This window comes from Alternaria atra (assembly GCF_907166805.1).
Source record: "Alternaria atra isolate CS162 genome assembly, contig: 21, whole genome shotgun sequence".
Taxonomy (NCBI): Eukaryota; Fungi; Ascomycota; class Dothideomycetes; order Pleosporales; family Pleosporaceae; genus Alternaria; species Alternaria atra.
In genome coordinates, this window is record NW_025091319.1 from 3505603 (window position 1) to 3529388 (window position 23786).

The following is a 23786-nucleotide window of genomic DNA, read 5'->3' on the forward strand; positions in this document are numbered from 1 at the left end:
TCAGCCTGGTCGACATCACAACACTTACTGGATAAGTCTGCAATATGTGGGAGCCTTTTGGATCGCCTAAACACAACGCAACAGGAGAGTGGAGAGGCGGACCAAATGAAAGAGGCACATTTGATATCCTCTCTACATGTCTTATCACTCTCATTCTGTGTGTGTGGACAGCACTGCATCTCAACATACCCGATCATGGAAAGACTTCAGTTACGCACATGGCAAAGAGAAAGACTGTATGGCTCGTCGTTGGCCTCTTTGCGCCAGAATTTGTAGGTACTACACGCAAACAACAGATGTAATTCGCCAGGACCACCTAAGAACAGTACTGAGTCAATGCCTAGATTGTCTTGCTTGCTTTCCAGCAGTGGCTCAGTGCGAAGCAGCTACAGTCAGAAATTGCAAAGATTGCTGAGCGGACACGCCCTCGAGATAAAATGACTGATAGAGAAGATATGGGCCCCGCCGCACATGTTGATAAAGAGGAGGGAAATAATACCGACTCTTACTCGATCGAAGATGACGTCTCTCCACGACCTCTCGCCGAATGGACGAAGATCCACGCGCATTACGCGCTTATGGGTGGCTTCGCATTTTCAACGCATAGATCAGAGATAAACATCCTACCGGATGACATCACGCGAGCCGTGCTCACAACACAAGGACTCTTACATATAATAAAGTACTTTCCCGACCTGATTCCCGATATTTCGGAAGAGGCAATAGAAGATAAGAGCAAAGCTAGTGCATTAGCGAAGACACTGGTGTGTCTACAGGCGACTTGGTTTGTCGTCGAGACCATCGGCCGACTTGCGACGAGTTATCCTATTAGTCTGTTGGAGATGAACACGCTTGTGCATGCGCTGTGCTGTTTGGCAGTATACATTGCTTGGTGGGACAAGCCCTTGGATATCGAGGAATCCACGCTCATACCCTGTGACAATACAAGGACGGAAAGTTTGTGTGCTCGGATGGTCGAGAAAAGCGGCCTGGGAGAGCTGCACAAACCCACCGAGCTCATCGTACTTCCTAAATTCTTAGCAGATCCTTTACCAGGAACCTTTGAGGGCGTTCTTGTCAAGGCTGCGCAAGACCCAGATGAAACAACCAACGGCATAGAACCACCAAACTCGTTTGAAGATTCTCGCAGGTCTGTGTATGCCTGGTTGCACATACGTACTCCCAAGCTTGATGCAAAGAATCAAATATATGGGCCGCACCATTACTATCGAGAGAATCCTACTTATGTACGGTATAAATCTCTTGCCAAATTACACGGCGAGAACAACCAGCAATACTTACCATACGAATGCGTGGTTACGAGCATCCCCGATTTGCCTCTTCCGAGCGAGCCATTCACCTGGTCGTACGCAATGACGCGGATAACCTCCTTCATGCAAAGTTGCTGGGACGAAGTGTTTTACCAATGGCTATATTCCTTCATTCATTTCAACCTCAGTCTCCAGCGGCCCCAAGTGCTATTCTGGCTTGGTGCGATGGCAGGCGGAGCATTTTATGGGGGCTTGCATCTACTAGCATGGCATGGTCCGTTTAACACTCGAGCCCAACAAATACTCTGGCGGATCTCTGGATTAATATTGGTCGGGCCCTTGCCTATCATACTCTTCGTTATGCTTCTAGTAGTCGTACGACATACTTACAAGAAGGTGGCGCGGCCGTTTCATCGTTTCCCAGAAGAGACTTTCGAAATCCCAATTCACGAGGAGGACTACAGAGACTATGCAAGACATAGGATGGAGAGGACGCCAATGAAAACGTGGGGTCATTGGATCGGTGGTCCTGTAGTCAAATTGTGCGTTCGTGTGTACGCCGTGGTTTACTTCGTTGCAAGAATATACATTGTGATCGAGTCGATCATCAATTTGGCGTACCTGCCGGATGGCGTGTACAAAACTCCTGATTGGAGCAATTACATGCCACACATGGGCGCTAGCTAGGTGTCTTCTTTGTGCTTTGGTTTTCTTTAGATTACGCAAGTCAGAATAATTATATCACACAATTCCTACGTATGCTTCGCCACTAACCATGTCTGAGCAGTAGATGCTAACGCATAACAAGATACTACAATCGCTTCTAGCCGGGATGGTTCTGAGTGCTGCGCCTCATCCCTGCATAACCACTGCGAGACGCACTGAGGCCAGGTCCAGGAACTCTGAGGCAGCACAATCGTTTCATGATCTTGAAGTGAAGCTTTGAATTTGGCTTGTTGTTTGTTGTGGTTACACACGCGCGCATGTCCGATACATAACTGAGACAATCCTGATCCTGACGAGGTGTTGTTCCCCATGATCATGTATAAGCGACACAAACAGTAGCCTTCGTTGTCTTATAAAAGGTCTAGCCATAGACTAAACTAGACAGAAGGATACGAAAGCCTTTTCCAGCTTATCATGTCAGAATTAAAATTCGATCTCAATAAACCACTAGCCCAGTCGCCGTTACCGGCATCAGTGAACAAGTCATCTAGCGATGCACAAACCAAGTCCAGGGTCAGACTAGTCTGCGAAAATGAAATGCTAGTGTAAGTGCGTTAGTCTGACAATCGCTTTTGCTGCTGACGGTCCGTAGTTTTGACACTGCTCTAACGAATATACGTGTCGGAACGGGCCATCATCGAATAGACTTTCTCGTGCACAAGCCGCTCTTAACCTCTAGATCGGAGTTCATCAAGCGTGCCACCAGCGAGGAATGGTACGGGAAAACTTTCATCGCAGATAATGTAGATCTACCGGACGACGACCCCAATACTGTGAAACTATACCTCAATCTGGTCTATGCGAATCAGCTAGTCATCAACGGTACTGGGCAGTGGCTGAAGCTGTGTCAGCTCTACGTGTTGGCAGAGAAATTACAAGATACTACGTCTAAGAATAAGATAATCGACGGAATGCTCGTCTTCTACCAAGAGCTGGTCAAAGAAACCCCACTGAGCGTTAACAGCAAACGTATGCTCCCGGCTGCAGCAACAGTAAAGCTGTATGAGGGTACGCCTGATCGAAGTCAGGCCAGGAAGCTCCTCTTGGATCTGTACTCCGACTTTGGCGACGAGTCCTGGCTTCGAAGCGAGCAGACAGAATTGCCGGCCGAATTCATCTGCGACGTTGCCGTCCGATTGTTGCAAAAGCGCACTTGTGTCATCTTTGGCTCAAAAATCATGGGCCCTTCGTCTCACTACTATGAACCCAGCGTATCTTTGCCGGAAAAGGCCGGCACCGTGACTGGGGAAATAAATGATGCCTCAAAAGACAGACAGAGCGACACGGTCAAGGTTGTTAAATTAGCGGAGGAGAATATTACAGAAAAGGACACAAATTCCAAAGACATCAAGCCAGAATCGAAACTCGGAAGTTCCGGCGCTGCAGCTTCTCAAGTGGCAACACCGGTTGCTGGCAATGCACTGCCGCCACTCAAAGGGCTCGCGACGACAGTGAAATGAAGACATTATCAGTGGTCAGACTTTGACTTTACTAGGCCATACAGATACAATACAAATGATGTGTTTTGAGTAGTTTCGCTGATGCGGATAAATTGTTCGGAACCTGCAAGCTCTATGACTTTTTATAGCATATGCCTGCGAGATGGCCTTGTTCCTGTTCAAGCACTTTGAACACACTCGGCCAAGGCACTCCAGCCGTCACTGCACCAAGGTGCTAATAAAATTGCCCTCTGAGCATCTCCTACATCGCCAGTACTGCCCATGGCACCTGCCAAACCAACAGCACTAAGCGTACCATTCGGTGGCGCGTTTCGCATCGCAGTTTCCTTCGCAAGTGTACTGGCAAACACATCACCTCCTGCAGCGTCAGCGAGCTCAGTCCAGCCGGTATGTTTCCAAGGCGCAAGCATGACACTGCGTCGAGCCTCATCCAGTTCTTGTTCTTCGCCACCCAGACTGACTGAGATGGCTTCGACAACCTTCTCCACCCGTGCAAGCTGTTCGTCGCTGAGCTCCTTGTTTGTGCGCAGCCGGTCTAGATCGTCTTTGATGGCTTCCATGGTTTCCAAATCATCATCAAGCACTGTCATTGCGCCGATGAGTGTCAACAAGCCGACATGACCTTCGTGCTTCTCGACAGCGGTAAAGAGTTGGTCGCGAGCCACTTGCTTCTCATTCTCTCCGCCCTTGGCCCAGAGTACTTCAGCGAGAATACATATGATGTCTGGATTGGCTCCGGTTGCCTCGAGCGACGTTCGGAAATACGGTATAGCGGCATCAAAGGAGCCGCTGAAGTAGTGTGCTAGACCAGCTGTAAGGCGAGCTGATAGCTTAGTCTTTGTAATTTGGTCCTTGGACAATGCAGACTGTTTCGCATCGCTTTCCAGTTCAGAGAGCAGATCTAGTGCCGTCTCGGCTTCTTCCACAGCTGAATCATAAGATCCGACAGCAAGGAGGTTGCGAGACAGGTCTGTCTTGGCTTGTGCAACACGAGCCAGTGATGTCAGCGACTCTGACTTTTCATACTCTTGCTCAACAGTCTCGTTCACAGCTTGCAAAGCAGCCACTGCTGCGTCATAGTTGCCAACACGCTCTAGGAACAGTGCCGCTAGGTGCTTATGTGGGACATCGTAAGGTACTTGTAAGTTGAGCTGTTGGAGCGCGAACAGAGGTTGTATGAGGTTCGTGATGTCGCTGGATGACGAAGGTGAAGAGACGAGGAAGTCGAAAGCTGAGACGGCGTATTGCCGTTTGGTCAAGAGCAGTGACGATTCCGAGAGCTCGAATGCGTGAGTGAAATGGGAGAGCGCCTCATTGGCGTCCCCAGTAAGTAACGCAATGATGCCTTCGCCCACCCAAGCTAACGAATAATCAGGATCTTGTGATTGTGCTCGTGAGAAAGCAGTGTGCGCAAGCTCGTGGTCATTTTGTAATAAGTAAAGCGCTCCAAGGTTCGTCCAAGTGTGCACACTGCGCTCGTTGAGATGTAAGGAACGAACAAAAGCATGTTGGGCGACCTTGGGGCTCAGTGTTGTCGTAATGACACCAAGCGAGTTCCAGAACTCAGAATTACCAGCTTCAAGTTCGATGGCGCGCTTAAAACACTTCATAGCTGCTCGGAGGTATGTTGTTAATTTGAATCCTTCAATGCCTTCCTGCTCCAAGCAGACATGCGCTCTGTACTCGGTCCAACCTAGGTTGTACCATGCCACAGCTTGTGCGTGAATGTCGTGCGCACAGCTCGATATGGCTCGCTTTTGTGCAAGTATCGAGGCTTTGAGTACTTTTGCGAGAGTAGTGTGTTCGTCTGTGGAGAGAGCAGTTAAAGCGTCCTGTCCGAGCCCATCAATGTCCTTGTGCTCGTCAAAATCGATCTTCATGTCCGACTTGCTGCGCAGCACGTTCCCGATCAACTCTACAGGGAACTGCTTGAGCTTTTCCTGGACCCAGGTGAACAAGCTGCATGCATCGCCAACAGCTTTCCAAAGGTTGAAAGCATCCGGCTTGTATTCGGTAATTGTCAGCGCAACCTCGATACCCCGGGTAGCGCTGTCGGCAGCCTCTCCGAAAAAGCCCGTCTCAATGCAATGCCAACCCTTTTCCACAAGTGTCTGTAGGAGTGCTATCGAGACACCGAACTCTTTCGGTCGAGACGCTAGTACTGTTTCATATCCTGCAAGAGCTTCATCGAACTCGCTCAATTCACGGTTGACATTTGCGAGCATGTACTTCGTGAACCATCCCTCTTCATCTGATCTCTTTAGTACGACGCCGTCTGTGGGGTTCTCTGCGTAGTTGAACGCGCGTGATGCTGAGTTGTACCGTCCAGAGTTATGATAGCTCTCGCCGAGGCCAACGTAGGAGTAGTAGTCATCCGGGCTAATGCGCAGCGCGGATAAGAAAGAAACGACACTCTTTTGGTATTCCTGCTTGTTCATCTGCACGACACCTAGTGCGGAGAAGGGCCAGCTGACGCCTTTCCGTTTTGAGCCTGGTGTTTGGCGAGCTTTACCAGAGTCTACCACTCGCTGCGAAACAACCTCAACAATGTCCCATTCACCTTGATTGGCGAAAAGGCGCGCTAGGCGCTCTGCTGCAACAACCTCGGAAGGCGATAGCTCGAAAGCCTTCTGAAAACACTGCCGTGCTCGTTTGCGGTCCTTGTTGTAGTCTTCGTAGAAGATGCCGAGCAGAGTGTATGCAGGCGCATAATTCGGGTTTGCTTTGATGGCTGCAAGCAGCTTCGCATATGTTCCTTGGCGGTCCTTCCTCGCAGCCTTTGACGGATCGAGCTCCCACAGACAGACACCTATCCTATAAAGCGTCTGCGCGCGGAGCTCACGGCCACGTTGCTTGGAGGCATCGAGCTGGGGGTAGTCAAGATACCCTTCGAGTCTTTCTAACCCAGTCTTGTAGTCGCCTGCAAGTGCTTGACACCAGGCTGATTCTGCACCTATGCGACCGTTTGAAGGATCTTGCTGTAGCGCCTTTTCAAGGAACTGGAAAGCTTGCTCGTATTCCTCCTCTTCCTCCAAGACCAGTCCGATACCGATGAGTGCAGAGGTGAACTGTGGCTTGCGCTTCAAGATGGATTCGAAGATACCCTTGGCTTCCAGATGATTCCTGGGGGCCTGATAATAGACTAACGCAGTAGCAAGCGTACTACTCAAAGCGTCGCGCGTCCTTTGGAACGACAAATCGGTTCTCTTTGCCTCCGCAGTCGCGTACTTCAGGCCTTTTCTTGTAGTTTCGACCGCACTTTCGTACTCCTCCAAGGACAGGTAGTAGTCTCCGAGCAAGCAATGTGTTAGTGGTGACTTCGCGGCCTCGACGATCCCTTCCGTCATCAACACCAAACAGTCCTCTTGTGAGACGGGCACATCTTGAGTAAGAGCTACCCCTCCCTCACTAAGGTCGGGCCCTTCTCTTGAATCGCCCTCTTCCGTAAGTGGGTATTTTGATATGCCACTGCTCAGCCAGCCTGTGATGACTTTCGTTAGGCCCTCATTGGGGAATAGCTCAACGAATTGCCGTAATGTCGAGATGTCGAGATCCAGCAGGTCGTGCGCACTGTCCGCGTGTGACGCCATGACAGCAACCCGAATTTTTTACCCAGTCAATGGAACGCAGAACGCCGATAGATGCTACAACGAAAGGAAGTAGAATTATCAAAAGCGTCTGGACAAGTAAAGGGCGAAGAATCGCGGCAGGCGAATTGCAGAAGGGTTGAGGTTGGTGTTTGTCTTTTGGTAAGGCTGAGCCCCAGGATCGACGCTAGTATGCCGTGCGTCATTGCTTGCTCTTTGAACGCTGCGAGCCCCACCAAAGCTTCCGCAGTTCAATTCACTCCTCATGGCACTCTCATAACACGAATAACACCGTACGGACGGCCATACCCCTGCCATTACTACCTGGATCAACGCCATGTCTACGAAAACCGCTCTCAAGGCCGCAAAGGCTGCTATCGGCGCAAAGGATTGGGATGAAGCAAAGAATCAAGCGGCAGCGGTGTTGGAGAACGACCCCCAGAACTACTTCGCCTATTTGTTCCTTGGACGCGCGAACGACGGCTTGAGCAGGTTTGAGGAAGCGGCGAAGGCCTATTATGATGCGACCAAGATCAAGCCAGAAGATCCGCAGGCATGGCTCGGGCTGAGGGGCATGTACGAAGGCCTCAAGAGCGCGAAGGTTGATGAGAATATCGACGTTGGCCTGGAATTGGCGCAGATCTATATGAACCTGTATGCATTGTAGATACTGGAGAGGAAGATGAAATGCTGACTAGAGTAGCGACGACGCGCACAAGTCTCAATCCGCCATCGACAAGCTCGTAGATCACGCCCGCGCACATGGCACCAAGACTCAATATGCACGTGCGCTCAGCACACAACTACCATCCTCACCCGTCTACTCGTACCTTGAAGGCCGTCTACCGGACCCGTCGAAAACCTACACGCGCATCGCCGACATCCATGAGACACAGGAGGCTTCCACAATCAAGCGGCTCATAGAAGAGAGACGGCTCCGCATCGGTGCGACATTGGAAAACACCACGGCCTCTGTCAAGAATGAGATATACGCTGCTAGCCCGCTAGAAGGAATATACGAGGAGATCATCAACTGGACGAGAGACGACGAGCTGAGGCGCGAGTACGAGGAAAAGCTGTTAGCTAGAGCGTACGATACGTTGATGGTGCTGCCATCGGGAGAGAAAGCGGAGAAGAGAGAGAAAGTCATGAAGCTGGCACACGACATGGTTGTCATCAAGCATCCAAATCTACTGGCCTGGACAATCGAATTGGAATGGCGGAGCGGCATGGAAATTGAGGCGTACTAGATGTGTTCACAAGATTTGGCATAGCAAGGCGTTTGGTGCATGGAGGGCCACTGGAGAGAGATTTGGCGCATGAATAGGACATGCGCCCCTAGGTGAATACAGACGGTTCCATTACGATAACTGCGTGCAAATTAATTCCAAAATTCAACCCCCAAACGCCGCCCATGTTTGCCTCTTTCTCTACGCGTTTGCGGCCCCAACGACCCTTCTTCTTTCTTCTACACTGAACAGACTTTCGCCTTGCTTGAGCGCATGAATAAGCATTGGCACGCTACTCGCTTTGAAGTCTTGCGCTTCACGAACTTTGTCCAGATCATCAGCGAACTCAGCTGCGACTTTGCGCAGATAAATGGCGCTGAACTCCTCTTGGGCCTGTTTGCTGGCCTTTGACGCTGCTTTTGCTGGTTGTATGGGAGCTGGTGCATCCGTCATAGCAACATCTTCATCTGGCTGAGCATCCGGTGCGCTGCCAGTTTTAGACTTCTTCTTCTCCTTCTTGGTGGGTGTTGGGGCTGGTGAAGTCTCCTTCCTCAAGTCAGCTCAGACGAAACCACTTCAACGCGACTATAGTACCTTGGTCTCTTCTTCTACCGCAGCCACCTTTCGGCTCCTTGGGCTTGAGACATCGCTGTCACTTTCGCTCGATGATGAGACTGCCCAATCGTTAGCGCATGCCTTGCCATTCACTCAATACGCCTATCGCACCTTCGGTCCTCGTTCTTCTCTTCTTCGACCTCTTCTTCTTCTCGACACCGTTTGCTCCTCTTTGCGCCGCCATTTTTGCTGTGTTGGATAGCGTTGGGAAAAGTTCGAGATGTGAATGTTCATTATCGATAAGGCACGTGCGCCGCTAAATCAAGGGTCTGCACTTTCCTTAGTCTCCCCAGGCCCCTGCTTCACGACATCAACACAATCATCATCGCAAATCGACTCTAAACTATCACATATTCCAAAAGTTTAGGAAGGATAATGTGCATGCTAAATATCGCTTTGCTATGCGTAGAAAGTAGCATAGTCGCTCGGGTACGAGATGCAAGTATCTCTGTCTAAACTAACTAGTAAGATCCATCCATAGATCTGATCTACAAGCTGTTTTCTATTGCAGCTAGCTCTTCCATAGCACTCTTTACATTTGTCTTGAGCGCCTCACCAACAGGCATGTATGGCCGCCTTGGGTTGAGCCTCTCCTCTGCACCCTGGATGCCGGCTGCCTTCGCGCTGTATTGGCTTACTGCGTGCTTGGTGGGAGCAATACCAGCCTTGATCGGGCTTTCTGCCAGTGCCGCCTTTCGATGTAACTCTAATGCTTCTTGTGTCTTGCCACTGGTATACAGTTCGTAGACCTTCGAGCAGACCTTCGGGAAGACGTTGCTGAATGCTGACACGCAACCTGCGCTTCCGACTGCCAGGCCGGCAACCAGCCAATCCGCCTGTCCAGCGTACGTGGAAAAGGTATCGCTCGGCAACTCAGCGCACAGCCTTGTGATCTTTGCTACGCTACCACACGTCAACTTCACACCGACGATCTTCCCTGGGTTTTGTTTGGCAAGCGCAGCGATCGTGACGGAATCAAGATCCACCCCATTACAGATACCCGGAAAGTTGTATATAACGATGGGTAACTCAGACTTCTGCGCAACCTCATTGTAAAAGGCCATGACAACCTCCTTGGATGTTGCAGGTCCATAGTATGCGGCTGGAAGCAGCAGCCCGTAGTTCGCTCCGGCTTCAATGGCATCGCTGATACTCTCCATCACCTGTGGTACGGAAAAGCTCGAGATTCCCACCATGAGGGGGTAGTCGGGGCCAACAGCTTCACGGGCACATTTAATCAATGCTTTCTTCTCTTCGCGAGTAAGCTGGAATGCCTCCGCATTCGATCCAAGAATGACTAGACCAGTGAGACCTGATTTAGAGAGGTATGTGAAGTATTGCTTTTGTGCCGCGAGATCCAAGGTTGCGGTGTCGCTTTCGGGGGTGTAGAAAGTTACTGCGGGGCACCAAACACCTGGAGCTGGAGGAGGAGCCATTATGATTCGAATTGTAAGAACTGGCCTTGAAGGTTATGTGCTTTCTTGGTAGGTTCCGGGGATCAAGCGGGGTGGTGGGGTGCAGGCGGGGCCGTAGATTTGATGATGTCCTGCCAGCGTTGTTGTGAGCAATTCGGTTTGTAGAATCCGGCAGTGTATGAGTGACAGTATATATAACACAGAGGAGTCGAGAAGATGTAGGGTGTTCATGCAGTATCGGATGGCATGCCGTGAGCCTTGAATAGCCGCCCAGGCGGAACGGCCCGACTGTCCGATAACGCAACCACATGTGTTCATCGAGCCTCAAGGTACTCTACCATCCTCCACTATTCTAGTGACCAGTCATCTTGACAGCATCCTCTCTTATCAACATCGATCTAATCGATTTGTGTGTATAGCATTGTAAGGGTTGTTTGAGGGTGGCCGGCCTATCTCTCACCTACTCCTAACCCCGCTGCTATTCGTGGTAGACTGGACCGCTCCCACCAGCCTTGAATTGCCAACGTGGTGGAAAAGCAGGATGATTACAGGCTCGAAAAACGTCATGAAGACAGTTGCGTCCGACATCAATGGAGAGAATTTTATCGGCACACCTGGTCACTCCGCAATATTCATCATTATTAATGCCTCTTGCTGCAGCAAACTCAAACCTAACGATCATGGTTCCTAGTGTCATAGCACTTCAATATATCGACGAATGACTCTCTTCTCAAGCGTGTGAGATGTTATCTTCGAGAAGCGATAGGCTTCTCTATCTCTAGCAAGACCTCGATAGTCGACTCTGGATCTATCTCTTACGACAATGAGGCCGCTGATCTGGTGATTGCAACGAAGACCACGACTGCCGATCCTGTCAACAAGCTCCGGAAACTTGCTATGGTCGTTTCGCTCAAATACAGGAGACGAATTCATGATAAGTTCGCACAAAGATTTCGACGAGACGTACGCAGAGCCCGAAGCATCGACGTTTCTCGCACCGCGTTTGTTGCCCCTCCAGCTACCCTCAATCCTAAACCCAATAAGGCTGACCATTTTTCCTCATGCCGCCCGAAATCCGCAATCGAGTCTATCATTATCTTCTGCCGAAAGTTACAACCCTTCGAAATGTAACTGGTCTTCTTTGCGCTTGCAAACAGGTCCATCAAGAGCTGCCCAGCATGATAGTCGTTACGAGTCGACGCGTATTTGACAACGTGGTTCATAAAAGCATCGCCCTATGCCAATCCACCGATCCTACCGCTGAGCCATTTGCGCTGATCAGCTCGTCACGGATTTAGACACACTTCCACCTCCGCAATATCAACGTCGGCCTCGGCTTGTACGTATTCGAATCGCCTCCTATCGACGCAGATGTGCGAGCCCCAGATTTCGACACAGCCTTCAGCTACCTCAATGAATAGCTGAGCCTGCACCTGCCTTATGTCACTATCCATATCACTGCTACGATCGGCAGTGATGCCAGTATTGCCGATCCTGAACTTCGACGTCGCCTTATCGAGGTATGCGTTCTCGCCTTCAGAAAATTAGAAGATACTTCAGGAGTCATTCTTAACGTGCAGCGCGTTATATTCGAAATTGGGAAAGAGAAGTGGGATGCTGTGGCTCTGGTATATCCTCCTATAGTGGTTTTCGTACGAAGTGCTTGCAAACAAAACAATACCAAGTTTGATCAATTGTTCTATGAACCTAGAAAGGAAAGTCAGCTTGATTTTGGGGATGCAACAATGATGATGCGATTGAACGAAATCGTAAAGAAGAGTCGGGAAGCTGCGTCATTTGGCATTTAGACTGTCAATCTACGACCGCATATTGCGAATGCGTGATGTTAGGGAATACAACTATACAGAGATTCAATACAAGATTATCTGAACATCCATGCAAGATTAGCAATAATTCGATTTGTGCGACTGGTTGGTACTTCTTCCATGAAAGAATGCCAGAGGTCTTAAGGTAGGAGCGAGGGAACCTGCAGCCTGTCTCGGTAGTTGTCCCATCCAGCACCGTCGACCCACTTCGACACGGAAGATGCGTCGCGGGGACCCTAAACTGTTAACACTGACGTCGAAATCATCGACGTCGCGAGTTGACTATGGCGACACCGACGATGGATGCAATCGTGAACAAGCACGTAGGCTTTATCTCCCGAATGACGAAGCTGCTCGACCTCTTCGTCACAATGCGCTACATCATGCCCACGGACGTCATCCTTCCACCACATCCACCAAGCGCTATTGCAACTACCACTTTCTAGCAGAGGGGATTTGATCCTGAGGTGATCGAACTGATGGAAATCCATGACAGCAATCCGCAGCCAAGTCGTTTGGGGATGGCAATAGTTTGGGACTGAGATGATGCCCCAGTCGAGAGCTGCGACATACTTTGCGGAATTTGAAGATTCGAAATTCCTTGGGAGAATCCGCTGGGGAGAAAAATTGTGGCGGGATAACGCCACAAAGCTACTTCCATCGTGGATGTTGCGGCTGACGGAAGGCAATGGGTACAGTGGGCAGTATGGCACAGATTTAATATACAACACTCAAGATCGTATGTTTAGCACCCATATGTTTGGAGAAAAGCACTAACGAGAACCAGAAACGATTGTGGAGTGGTCTAATGTAGGACGAAAGGAGTGGGATGAATCACCCGTAAGACCCGCAGAAACAGTATTGGACGGGATCATAGTCAGGTTCCAGAACCTGGAGTGGATACCCTACTGGAATCCAGATTCCTCCGACGAACCACCGCTACGGAAGATCTTGGAAGATCCAATCATCTTCCAGAACATTTGGCCTGGCGGCATTCGTCTACCTTCTAATACCATAGACGCAATCGACACCTTGCGAGCGCAGATCGGATCTGAAGGCGCGAATAGTCTTAGGGAGCAAACTAACATATTGCGGGCCTTCCAGGAAATGTACCGCACCTGCAGTTGGGGCTCTAATGACTTTGACGGCGAACTCTTCGACCACAAACGTATGCAGTTTATTCGGGAGATCAAAGAGCTGGGGAAGCGGAAACACCAAGCGCACAGGGGTTCGAGAGTGTCTAGGATACTTGGTCAGCACCCAATTAGTGAGGAACATGCAGCAGCGCAAAGAGCTGGCTTAGAAGCTGCAGTTTCAGAAATTGATTGTTTCTTGGCGCGTGTTGCTGGCGAGCATGCAATCTGACGAACAAGTCATGCATATCCGAAAACGCGTAATCGTTTACTCGCTTAAATTCGCTTTTATTCAAACTTTATCAACAAAAACAACGCTTAGATCTTGATACCCTCCAAGATTGGCTTCGCCTCCTCGCTCTGCCACCACCCGTCCTTGCCTCCAGGGAAGCTAAACTTGTCCATACTCTCAGGCTTCATCTCAACCGAGTAACCTGGGTCCATGGGTGTAACATAGTACCCGTTCTCGATTCTTGATGGGTGGAAGAAGTGCTCGTGCAAATGGTCAACGTACTCAAGCACCGACTTCTTCCCCGACACAACAACGTAGTCAATGGTAGAAAGATGTTGAGTGTACTCTGGCAGACCGACACCGCCGGAGTGCGGTACAATGGGAATGTTGAATTTGGCAGCCATGAGGAGGACAGCAATGACTTCGTTGACACCACCGAGACGGCAGGCGTCGATTTGGCAAATGTCGATGGCTCCTGAGGCGAGGAATTGCTTGAACATGACGCGGTTTTGGCACATTTCTCCTGTTGCGACGCCGATGTTGTAGGGCTTGAGGGCTTCTCTGATGGCTTTGTGGCCAAGAACTGGAGGAGTCAGTACACATTTGATACAGCATGGGTGAGTTGAACGGGGGATACATACCGTCATCAGGGCTGGTGGGCTCCTCGATGAACCACGGCTTGAACTCCTTCAACGCCTTCATGTACTCGATCGCCTCTGGTACACTCCAGACTTGGTTCGCATCGACCATGAGCACATTGCCCTTGTCGAAACCGATAATCTCTCGTGCGATGCTGAGACGCTGCTTATCTTGCGCAATGTCGCTTCCGACCTTGAGCTTGAAGTGCTTGTATCCCTTCGCCAGCGTCTCCTTGAGGAGGCCACGCATCTTGTCCTCGCCATAGCCTAGCCAGCCCGCAGAGGTGGTGTATGCGGGGACGGCCTGGCTGTCAAGGGCTTCTTGGAGTCGCTCTTTCTTACCAGCTTCGGCTTTGGTTAGGATCTCTAGCGCCTCCTCAGGGGTAAGGGCGTCGGTTATGTAACGGAAGTCGATCAAATCGACAATCTGTTGAGGTGTCATATCCGCAACAATTCGCCATACAGGCTTGCCAAGCGACTTCGCCCACAGATCCCAGATAGCGTTTACGACAGCACCGAGAGCGAGGTGGATAACACCCTTCTCTGGTCCGATCCAGCGGAGTTGAGAGTCGTTTACCAAGTGGCGCCATGTCTTTCCCCAGTTGGCAACAAGGGAATCGAGTGTGTGGCCCTTGATGCGGTCGGCGAGATAGGCGATGGCGGTGCATACGATCTCGTTACCACGACCAATTGTGAAAGTCTGGAAAATGTAAGCGACTGAGGAACGAATTCAAGCGGAGTTTAGAGTCTTCTGGGAACAGAACACCTCGGTCACGAGCGGTAAATAGAGGTAAGGTAAGATGGCGATGTAACAGGCATTTGAGGGCCTTGTAAGCTCATCCCCCATATTTCATATGCAATAGGGAATCGAGTTGGACTCACCATACCATGACCCTTGAACTCAGAGTCCGTATGTAAGATGCAGTAAGCTGAAGAGTAGTCTCCCGCTGCGTTCATAGCATCGGAACCAGTTTTGTCAAGGGATGTCTAGTTCAGGAAGGTCAGCTCTCTCTTCTTTATGCTCAGACTTTGAAAGATTGTGGAACGTACCGGAAACCGCACATCCCTCGTCTCAGCACCTGTGATTGTAATGACCATTGTGATGTCTTCGTTGCGTTGCTCTCAACGTTCGGAATAGTCGGAACGTAGCGTGAAATACCCCGCAAAGCTTCCAAAGGTTATGGTTCTTTCGAAGCAAAGACTTGAAGATGAAAAGTTAAAAGAGGATGGACAAGTCAAGATTGGAATTGATTGAGCGAAATACTTATTGGAACACAGGATCTAGACGGTCTATTTAACTGGCAAGGCATCCGGCGCAAACCTCCACGCACCTCCACACCAAATAGTGTCAACCGCCCGCGCCATCGTGAGTTTAACCCCACTTGCCCCTCATCATTCGTGGAAGAACTCGTCGCGCCACTTGTCTGGGGCTGCGAAAACCGGGGCATATGGCAGCGTTGACCACGGTTGCCGGCATATTATTTACCTCACACGTGAGCTTTTACAGTGCTACACCCCACGAACTATAGGGGACCCTTGCTTTGCCAGGCGGCTCCAGGTGCTTCGCACCTAGGCGAGAAGCTTGGGTTCAACCACCCATGACAATGCGTACGGTGCGAAGGAGAAATTAAGTGAAAAGCGGCCGCGACGACTAGGGCAAGTATGTCAAAATGAAGCCCGTCTTTTACTTGCTTTCACCATTTGTGTACTATCGTGGAGTGTGATCAAATACCGCGGCAAACAAGACTTACCGGCCGCGGGAAGGTATGAGTGGGTTCGAAGGAGTAGTCCAGCCCGAGGAGCATGAGTATCAATGTTGACACTCCAAGCTCATCATCAGTAAACGCAGATGAGCACACACCATACTGAAGCCGCATGCAACCACGCAATCAACTACCATCCAGCTTGGAAAAACAGTGGCAATAGAATGGGCCTGTGTATTAGTGGTGTGACGATCGAAAGTAAAAGGACGGACCTGGTATGACTCTTCATCCCATCCATACACCCATTATCTACACTTCGTTTCGTGATGCAAGATCCGAGGACCCTACAACGCGTCAATAGCTACCCAGAACAAAACCCCCAGATACTCACTCGCCCGATTTGTAAAGATTGCAAAAGCCACATCGGTGGTAGACAATGTCGAAGATGAACCGTTCTTCTACATGAGCTGGAGGCGACACGCTCACTTGATACCCCTCTTCTCCGTCTCACTGTAGTAGATGACCATGCGCCAGAGTTTCTTCACAAGAGCCTCTGCTTCGTCGTCGAGAGCCTGGCGAAATCGTTAGCAACACAACCCAAATACAATGCGATGGCAGAAAAACTTACCACTTCCAAGTTCTCCACGAGCGGTTGAGGCGCGCCCTTGCTCTTCAGGTGGTCCACGATGGCATCAACAAGCATTTCTTCTTGGACACCCGTGAGCTCAAGAACCTTGTTTCCAGCCCATTGCTTTATGTCCTTGTCGATGTTCTTCTGGGGCAAATGCTCCCAAGCGACAGGCCATTTCCAGAGACCTTCCTTATCGTTGGGGATGTCGCGTGCCAGCTGTCGCTGTGCTTCTTCGATCTCTTCTTGTGTAAGATTAGCACGTACGGCGGCATCGAAGTTGATGGGTACGAGAGTTCGCTTCTTGGAGCCGGATTGGTCAGTGAGATCTTCGTCCTCGAGCAGGTTTTCAACATCGGCCGCAGTTCGACGAGGAGCGGCAGTCTTCTCAAGCTTCTTGGCTGCAGCGCCAAGGGAGATCTTGAAATGTGCCGGTTCGCGCTGTTCCTCCCTGCGCATGAGCTCTTCGCCTTGCTCTTCCAAGAAGGCATCGGCCTGTCCACGGGCGTGATCCTTTTGCTTCCTCTGTGCCGCCTGCTCGCGACGCTCTTGCTCTCGATCGATGGCATCTTCCTTGGCCTCTTGGCCGCGAACTTGCTCCCGGTCGCGGATCCAATCGCTGTGATCGCGGTAGTAGAGGTCACGCCTTGAGGCTGCTTCCTGGTCATCGTCGAATTCTCGAAGTTGCTTGGCCTGTGCAGCACGAACTTTCTCGCGTTCCGCGTCCATATTCTTAAAGTAGTCATTTGTGCGTTCGACGGACGCAAAGGTACGACGCTCGGTTTGGAGCCAGCGTTGGAGTTGCTTCTTGTATGCCTCGTCAGCCTCTTCTGCTCGCTTCTTCTTGCGACGGCGCTCTAGCTCTGAATCACTGGCAGAGTCATCGTCGTCCTCTCGGTTGATATAGACGCCGTTATTGATAGCACCACCATTAACAAAGTTGACGCCGCCTTGATAGTCCCGGGGGAACTGGGAGCCCTTGGGCCCACTGGGGGCACCTTGAACACCCCTCTCTGCTCTGGGACCTAGTGGTACGCCGTTAGCGCCTCCGGGTCCAGTAGGGGCAGAAGGTGGTGGCGATGCACGCCTACCACTACGCTTGCGCTCCTCGGCTTCTAGCTCCTCTTCCTTCAAGAGTCGTTCACGGTCGCGTTGGTTAGAACGGTCGCGGAAAGCAGCAATCTCTGCAGCGACAATATCACGCATCTCTGCCGGAATATCTGCAAGCTCGTCCTCCCCGTTGGCAAGGTTGACAAATGCGACTTCTACATCTTCACCATCTTGTGCCTGCGCTTCTTGCATCATTGTGTCTCCTGCGTAGTCGACGTTGGGGGCGCTCGGTGGATGGAAGAAGCTTGCGAGAACGGAGGAGAGGGCTTCCTTTGCGCTGTCCAGCCTGAACTGAACCGTAGCTTCGTCTTCGTTTCGGGTCTTGCTCCATTCCTCTGCGTACTTGATCGAGGCATCATCAACCATGACGTGCAGCTTTGTTGTCTCCACCTCCTCTTGTTCGTCGCCTTCGGGTTCGGCTTTCGGCTTGCCGGGCTTTTGGCGCTTTGTAGGCACACGCACGTCCTTGAATATCTCAGCGGCTGTCTCCAGGCTCTGGGCGTCTCCAAACTCGGCGAATCCAAACGTCTGGGGCTTGTTGTTGGCATCGGTAGCTCTCGTCCAGCGAACGAGCTTTCCTGCCGTCTCCAGGATGCGCTCCATGCCCTCGTCGCCTCCGACGCCGTCAGGAATGTTACCAACGAAGATGGTTCTTGCAATATCTTCGCGCGATGGAGGATTAACGGGTTGGACTCCGTCTCTGCGATCGCCGTCTCTGTCCATGCCAAGTCCACGACGACCAGGTGGTGCTGCATTGTCCCTTCGGCCGCCTACAGGGCTCTCGACCGCACCACTTCGTCCTCCCTGTGTTCCCAGACGGATGACGGGCGCATTGAAGTTGAAGTTGGGCATGTTCTGGGGCGCTTGCCATCCGGACGGCAGAGCGCGTGGAGCATTCATTGCTGGTGGACCCTGGGCATTCGCGACACCCGGGGGTGCTGCCACACCGGGAGGGACAGCGGCGCCTGGTGGACCTGCGCAAGATTAGCTTCGTTGTGAGTATGGAAGTAAACTCCTTACCCATTCCAGGCGGCGCCATGCCTGCCATGCCTGGTGGAGTGCCTGCGAAGCCTGGAGGGCGGTTGTAGCCCGGAGCACCTGCGCATGTTAGCAGAGTTCGCGTCGCACAGAATCGCCAGACGTACCAGGATAACCGTACATCTTGGATGGATATACAGTCGCGGAACTCGATAGTGTTGTTTGGAGGAGTTGGTAGATTAAATTGTCGAGGTGCTCGTCGCGTGTTGCAGTGAGAGACAGAAGTCGCAGTTGAGATTTGGAGCTTCGAGAGACGCTCGGACCACTACAACGCCGACAAATTTGGGAACCGCGACCTGCATGACTTCCATCATCCACCGCAGCCAACCCGCAATTGCCCGCCGCCAGCACGTTGAATCACTCTCACCGATGCCAGGATCGTAGCAGGAACATTTGGAAATGGCCTCACGATCGCTGGGCGAGCGACTGCTCCGTCCCTCGTCCTTCTCACGCATACCGCAATGCTCAAGACGGACAACACCATCCTGGGCATGCCAACGGGCCATATCGAACACGCCAAGGCAACTTGCACAGCCACTGAGGAAAGACGATGCCCAAAAATATGTACCCGAGCAGGAAGCTCAACGACCACAAATCCGCCGCGTCACTGAGCGAGCAGCCGCAAGACCGCAGCCCACCCAAAACGAGACGACACAGACAATCGACTCCCTCTTCGGCGGCATGACCACGAACAGGGCGCCGTATATGCCACGGGACGCAGCGCCTACCTCACCAGCCAACCGCGTCTTTGGGGCCGACTTCGCAGGTACCAAGAGCAGACGGCCTGCCCACAAGCCAGGCCTAAATTTCGGCGACATGTCATTGCCCGAGGATATGATCAACCCGAGTCTTGCCAACAAACCTTCAGATGCGTCCTCGCTCGCCGTACAGCAGGAAGAGACATTCTCTCAGTTCCCACGCTTGAACCCCACATACGGACGTACTGTAGAGCTAGATGCTAGCCGCGGACGTGATATTGTGAGGGGTATTGGCATGCTGGGAAGTTTGATGGCAAGGAACAAAGTCAAGAGTGACTTCAACAAACAGAGGTTCCACGAGAGAGGCGGGCTGAAGAGGAAGCGGTTGGCGTCTGAGAGGTGGAGGGCGAGGTTCAAGAAGGGTTTCCGGGATGTGACCGACCGGGTGACAGAACTAACGAGGAAGGGATGGTAAACGCATATGACGCTGATTTCATGGGTTCGGAATGGCAGGGATATCAAGCATGTACGAATCGAACGTGTATCTATTGTACTATAACAGCATCTGCATAATAAGCACTGGGTGCTTACAGAATTGGTAGCTACCAAGACATTATGGTCATCTCCGCAGCACAAAGTAACGTTCACATGTTTGTGTTACGTGCACCTAACTTGGTCGTGAAGTGTAACGCTTAGACTGCGGAGCTGGGCCGGGAGTCTCTTGCCGCGTACGGGCACAGGCCAGGGACCTCGATTCGCGTACTAAACAATGTCCGAGTTGACACATGCACCTCGACCGTCGCAGCTGCCTTACGCGCAGCACCCGATACCCGTGCGCTGAGTGATTGAGTCCAGTCTTGTTTATATCTTTCTCGCCATGATCTCGAAACGACAGCCATCATCATGGCTTCCTGCCGTCGCGTTACTTTCTTTCTTGACCTCCCTCGCAACAGCACTAAGCGGCCAGGAGCCCATGAAGAGCGTGGAAGAAGCACGAGGGTACAATCCCGGCGAGATAATCCCAGTCAGCTGTTTGAACAGGACCATGTACGTGTCAACATATACATAAGAAGCCGCATGTGCAATTGCTAACCAAGTACCAGAGATACTGGTGAACATGTACGTCCCAAACACCACTTCGGAGCCCAACGAATACCCGTCAACTCCTAATCCGCATCCACTAACGCATTGGTTTCCAGATCACAGACGCAGCCGGTCACCTGCAATACATACCCTTCCCAACCTGCAACGAAACAGGCCAACCCCTCCACCTAAACTTCGGCGTCGAAAAAGACGTAAACTGCACCATAGACTTTGTGACGGACGAGTTCTTCCACCTCCTCGAATTCTACATTCACAACGACGCGCCGCTATCTTGCCGCATCCCCTCGAAACCCTTGCCACCATCCGTCATGGAAACAGAATACCGCGTAAGCGACGAGAGCACGCAGGAAGGCGCGCTAGGAACGCAAAGCACCATGTACACACCACTGATTATAGCTCTGGCGGGGACGCTGCAGTTGAGCCATTTGCATGTGGGGAATTATTTGAATCTGCTGGTCCATGCGGGTCCGAAGAGTGTAGCGCCGGGCACGGTGGATGCGGCGACTGCGTATTCTGTCTCGAGTCATACCAGGAATACCAAGATTACGATTGGTGATCCGTTGAGTTTGGCGTTTAGTGTGAGGTGGTATCCGAGCACCACGCTGCCTCCCGGCTGGAGTGGATATGGCGGACATATCTACACTAGTACCTTGGTGTACTGTTTCTTGAGTGCTGTAGCGAGTGCGGCCGTGTGTGTCGTTTACTTCCGCGGTGTTGAATTGCCGAGACGACTGAAGAGATATGCCACGGATAGGATGAATGGTGGTGGTGGAAGAGGATTTGGGAACGGAGGCAGTGGCTATGGATTGCCGGTCGCTAACGGGCGAGGAGGTGGTATGGGGAGTGGCTACGGATTAGGAGGGTATGGATATGGCGGTGGGGGTAAGAGAGTTGATTAAAACATCACAATTGATACATGTTGGGATTTACAGACATGAATTTATACTTCAATGTGTCCATTGGTATTTCATGATATCGATACCATCTACGGATGCTTCAGATACTTGCTACATGTTTAGCCTCCAGTCATCAAGTCATTCAGCCATTACAGCCGCTCGTAACACATCATCATCAGCCGCTTACAAAGAGGCCTTCTTCTTGAAAGCGTTGATGAGACCGCTTGTGCTAGCATCGTGAGAAGTAGACTCCTTGTCGTCGTCAAGCTCAGCCTGGATCTTCTTGGCCAGCGACTTGCCGAGCTCGACACCCCACTGGTCAAAGCTGTTGATGTTCCAGATGGCACCCTCGGTGAAGGTGAGGTGTTCGTAGTAGACGATCAAGGCACCAAGAGTGGCAGGTGTGATCTTGTCGGCCAAGATGGAGGTAGTGGGTCGGTTACCCAAGAAGGTCTTGTGAGCGACAAGATTCTCGGGCGCACCCTCAGCCTTGACCTCATCAGGGGTCTTTCCGACCATGAGGGCCTCAGCTTGAGCGAAGAAGTTGGATGCAAGCATCTTCTGGTGCTTGTTGTTCTCGACAGGGTTGTGGCTCTGGGCGGCAAGGATGAAGTCGGTAGGGATGAGCTTGGTACCCTGGTGGAGAAGCTGGTAGAAGGAGTGCTGAGCGTTGGTGGCTGGCTCACCGAATAGAATGGGACCGGTGGTGTACTTGACGTAGTCGCCGCTGCGGGTGATGGCCTTTCCGTTCGACTCCATGGACAGTTGCTGGAGGTATGCGGGGAACCTGTGCATGTACTGGTCGAAGCTGGACGATGTTAGATTAAGCGCATCTGCGAAAGTGACAAACTTACGGAGAGACAAGGTGAGTCTGGGCACCAAAGAAGTCGGAGTACCAAACACTCAAAAGACCACCGATGACGGGGATGTTCTGCTCAAGAGGAGTCTCCTTGAAGTGCTTGTCCATGGCATGAGCACCAGCCAGGAGCTGGTGGAAGTTATCGAAGCCAATGTAGAGAGCCACGCTCAGGCCAATAGCGCTCCAGACACTATAACGTCCACCAACCCAGTCGGAGAAACCGAACATGTTCTTCTTGTCGATACCAAACTTGGTGACCTCCTCCTCGTTGGTGGAGAGGGCGACGAAGTGCTTGGCAATGTCCTCCTGCTTTGCGCTTTTCAAGAACCATGACTTTGCAGTGTTAGCGTTTGTGACGGTCTCGGCTGTGGTAAAGGTCTTGGAGGCGATGAGGAAGAGAGAGGTCTCGGGGTTGGAGTCCTTGAGAGCCTCTGCGATGTGAGTTCCGTCGATGTTGGAAACAAAGTGGATCTTGAGGTCGCGCTGGGAGTAGGCCTTGAGGGCTTCTGAGACCATGACAGGACCGCTAATAAGAATTAGCATATGCTTCAAGGGTATCGAATAGAGCTGCATACAGGTCAGAACCACCAATACCAATGTTGATGATGGTGTCAATCTTCTTGCCAGTGTATCCCTTCCACTCGCCACTTCGGACCTGCTCGCTGAACTCCTTCATGTGGTCAAGGACCGAATTGACGTCCTCGACGACGCTCTGGCCATCGACCTTCATCTCTTGGTTGGAGGTGTTGCGGAGAGCGACATGGTAGACGGCGCGGTTCTCAGTGAAGTTGATCTTCTCACCCGCGAACATGTCATCGCGGAGCTTCTCGAGGCCAGCCTCTTTTGCGAGCTCGATGAGAAGCTTCAGTGTCTCCTCAGTGACGAAGTTCTTGGAGAAGTCGAACAGGATCTCGGAGTTCTCGGCATCGTTCTTGAAAGTACGGCTGAACTTCTCGAATCGCTGCAATCTCTTAGCGATGTACTAGAATCAGTTAACCTAGACCTACCTGAGGGTCCTTCTTAAAGTACTCCTTCAGGACAATGTCCTTGCCAAGCTTCTGGTGGTGGTCCTGGAGCGCCGACCAGGCGTTGAGGTCTGAAGCCTGTGCGAAGCCGGGCATGTTGTATTACGGGTCTAGTAGGTGGGTACAGAGTTTCAAACTTGGACAATTGGAGACAGGGACGGTCAATTGCAAGTGCGAGATGATGGGAAAGGTGTGAGTGAGGAAGAGGTGAATGTTTTCGCGGATGTCATGGGAGAATTGTAAGTCGCGCGGCCGAGACTCAGCCCCGCTTGCGTCAGAGCTCCGTTGAGGGAAGGAGGGGCACCACTTTTACCACGCGCTTGCTGTCAGAACATCCCGTTGGTTCCACTCTGGACAGCCTTACCAAAGCACCACAAAGCTGATCACTAAGACATGTGCATATCTAACTCAATGGGGATATCGACTTGATTTGCTTGCCTGAATTTAGGCTTTCTCACACACACAAATGCTGCCTCAAGCGCCGTGCCGTTGCTCCAGAACCCAAAAAGCATCAAAGAGCGCTGAGATCCCACCAATCACCATGTCTTCTATCTGTGGATCCAAAGCCGGCGGGTGTTGTGCTTGCAGTCGGC

The 23786-nt window shown here is 51.5% G+C and overlaps 11 protein-coding genes across 11 annotated transcripts; 5 read left to right on the forward strand and 6 right to left on the reverse strand.

The window, feature by feature from the left end:
- Nucleotides 1–44: 44 nt before the first annotated feature.
- Nucleotides 45–3457, forward strand: ALTATR162_LOCUS1580 (uncharacterized protein; the record flags this gene model as incomplete). Its single annotated transcript, XM_043309177.1, has 4 exons — nucleotides 45–272; nucleotides 345–1176; nucleotides 2383–2542; nucleotides 2590–3457. The coding sequence occupies 4 exons, from the start codon at nucleotides 45–47 to the stop codon at nucleotides 3455–3457; spliced, it is 2088 nt and encodes a 695-aa protein (XP_043165112.1).
- Nucleotides 3458–3615: 158 nt separating this feature from the next.
- ALTATR162_LOCUS1581 (uncharacterized protein) lies at nucleotides 3616–7047 on the reverse strand (the record flags this gene model as incomplete). Its single annotated transcript, XM_043309178.1, has 1 exon — nucleotides 3616–7047. One exon carries the CDS (start codon nucleotides 7045–7047, stop codon nucleotides 3616–3618), a length of 3432 nt encoding a protein of 1143 aa, XP_043165113.1.
- A 334-nt stretch (nucleotides 7048–7381) lies between these two features.
- Nucleotides 7382–8294, forward strand: ALTATR162_LOCUS1582 (uncharacterized protein; the record flags this gene model as incomplete). Its single annotated transcript, XM_043309179.1, has 2 exons — nucleotides 7382–7698; nucleotides 7748–8294. The coding sequence occupies 2 exons, from the start codon at nucleotides 7382–7384 to the stop codon at nucleotides 8292–8294; spliced, it is 864 nt and encodes a 287-aa protein (XP_043165114.1).
- Nucleotides 8295–8474: 180 nt separating this feature from the next.
- On the reverse strand, nucleotides 8475–9072 carry ALTATR162_LOCUS1583 (uncharacterized protein; the record flags this gene model as incomplete). Its single annotated transcript, XM_043309180.1, has 3 exons — nucleotides 8475–8819; nucleotides 8868–8947; nucleotides 9000–9072. 3 exons carry the CDS (start codon nucleotides 9070–9072, stop codon nucleotides 8475–8477), a joined length of 498 nt encoding a protein of 165 aa, XP_043165115.1.
- A 304-nt stretch (nucleotides 9073–9376) lies between these two features.
- ALTATR162_LOCUS1584 (uncharacterized protein) lies at nucleotides 9377–10324 on the reverse strand (the record flags this gene model as incomplete). Its single annotated transcript, XM_043309181.1, has 1 exon — nucleotides 9377–10324. One exon carries the CDS (start codon nucleotides 10322–10324, stop codon nucleotides 9377–9379), a length of 948 nt encoding a protein of 315 aa, XP_043165116.1.
- Nucleotides 10325–12675: 2351 nt separating this feature from the next.
- On the forward strand, nucleotides 12676–13432 carry ALTATR162_LOCUS1585 (uncharacterized protein; the record flags this gene model as incomplete). The annotated part of the gene is made up of 3 exons (XM_043309182.1): nucleotides 12676–12868; nucleotides 12917–13297; nucleotides 13356–13432. 3 exons carry the CDS (start codon nucleotides 12676–12678, stop codon nucleotides 13430–13432), a joined length of 651 nt encoding a protein of 216 aa, XP_043165117.1.
- A 148-nt stretch (nucleotides 13433–13580) lies between these two features.
- Nucleotides 13581–15230, reverse strand: ALTATR162_LOCUS1586 (uncharacterized protein; the record flags this gene model as incomplete). The annotated part of the gene is made up of 4 exons (XM_043309183.1): nucleotides 13581–14077; nucleotides 14136–14832; nucleotides 15015–15119; nucleotides 15183–15230. 4 exons carry the CDS (start codon nucleotides 15228–15230, stop codon nucleotides 13581–13583), a joined length of 1347 nt encoding a protein of 448 aa, XP_043165118.1.
- Nucleotides 15231–16317: 1087 nt separating this feature from the next.
- Nucleotides 16318–18734, reverse strand: ALTATR162_LOCUS1587 (uncharacterized protein; the record flags this gene model as incomplete). Its single annotated transcript, XM_043309184.1, has 4 exons — nucleotides 16318–16407; nucleotides 16464–18547; nucleotides 18594–18671; nucleotides 18719–18734. The coding sequence occupies 4 exons, from the start codon at nucleotides 18732–18734 to the stop codon at nucleotides 16318–16320; spliced, it is 2268 nt and encodes a 755-aa protein (XP_043165119.1).
- A 276-nt stretch (nucleotides 18735–19010) lies between these two features.
- On the forward strand, nucleotides 19011–19784 carry ALTATR162_LOCUS1588 (uncharacterized protein; the record flags this gene model as incomplete). The annotated part of the gene is made up of 1 exon (XM_043309185.1): nucleotides 19011–19784. The coding sequence occupies one exon, from the start codon at nucleotides 19011–19013 to the stop codon at nucleotides 19782–19784; it is 774 nt and encodes a 257-aa protein (XP_043165120.1).
- Nucleotides 19785–20186: 402 nt separating this feature from the next.
- On the forward strand, nucleotides 20187–21312 carry ALTATR162_LOCUS1589 (uncharacterized protein; the record flags this gene model as incomplete). Its single annotated transcript, XM_043309186.1, has 3 exons — nucleotides 20187–20356; nucleotides 20413–20428; nucleotides 20509–21312. 3 exons carry the CDS (start codon nucleotides 20187–20189, stop codon nucleotides 21310–21312), a joined length of 990 nt encoding a protein of 329 aa, XP_043165121.1.
- A 180-nt stretch (nucleotides 21313–21492) lies between these two features.
- On the reverse strand, nucleotides 21493–23289 carry ALTATR162_LOCUS1590 (uncharacterized protein; the record flags this gene model as incomplete). The annotated part of the gene is made up of 4 exons (XM_043309187.1): nucleotides 21493–22117; nucleotides 22164–22694; nucleotides 22744–23129; nucleotides 23176–23289. 4 exons carry the CDS (start codon nucleotides 23287–23289, stop codon nucleotides 21493–21495), a joined length of 1656 nt encoding a protein of 551 aa, XP_043165122.1.
- Nucleotides 23290–23786: the final 497 nt, after the last annotated feature.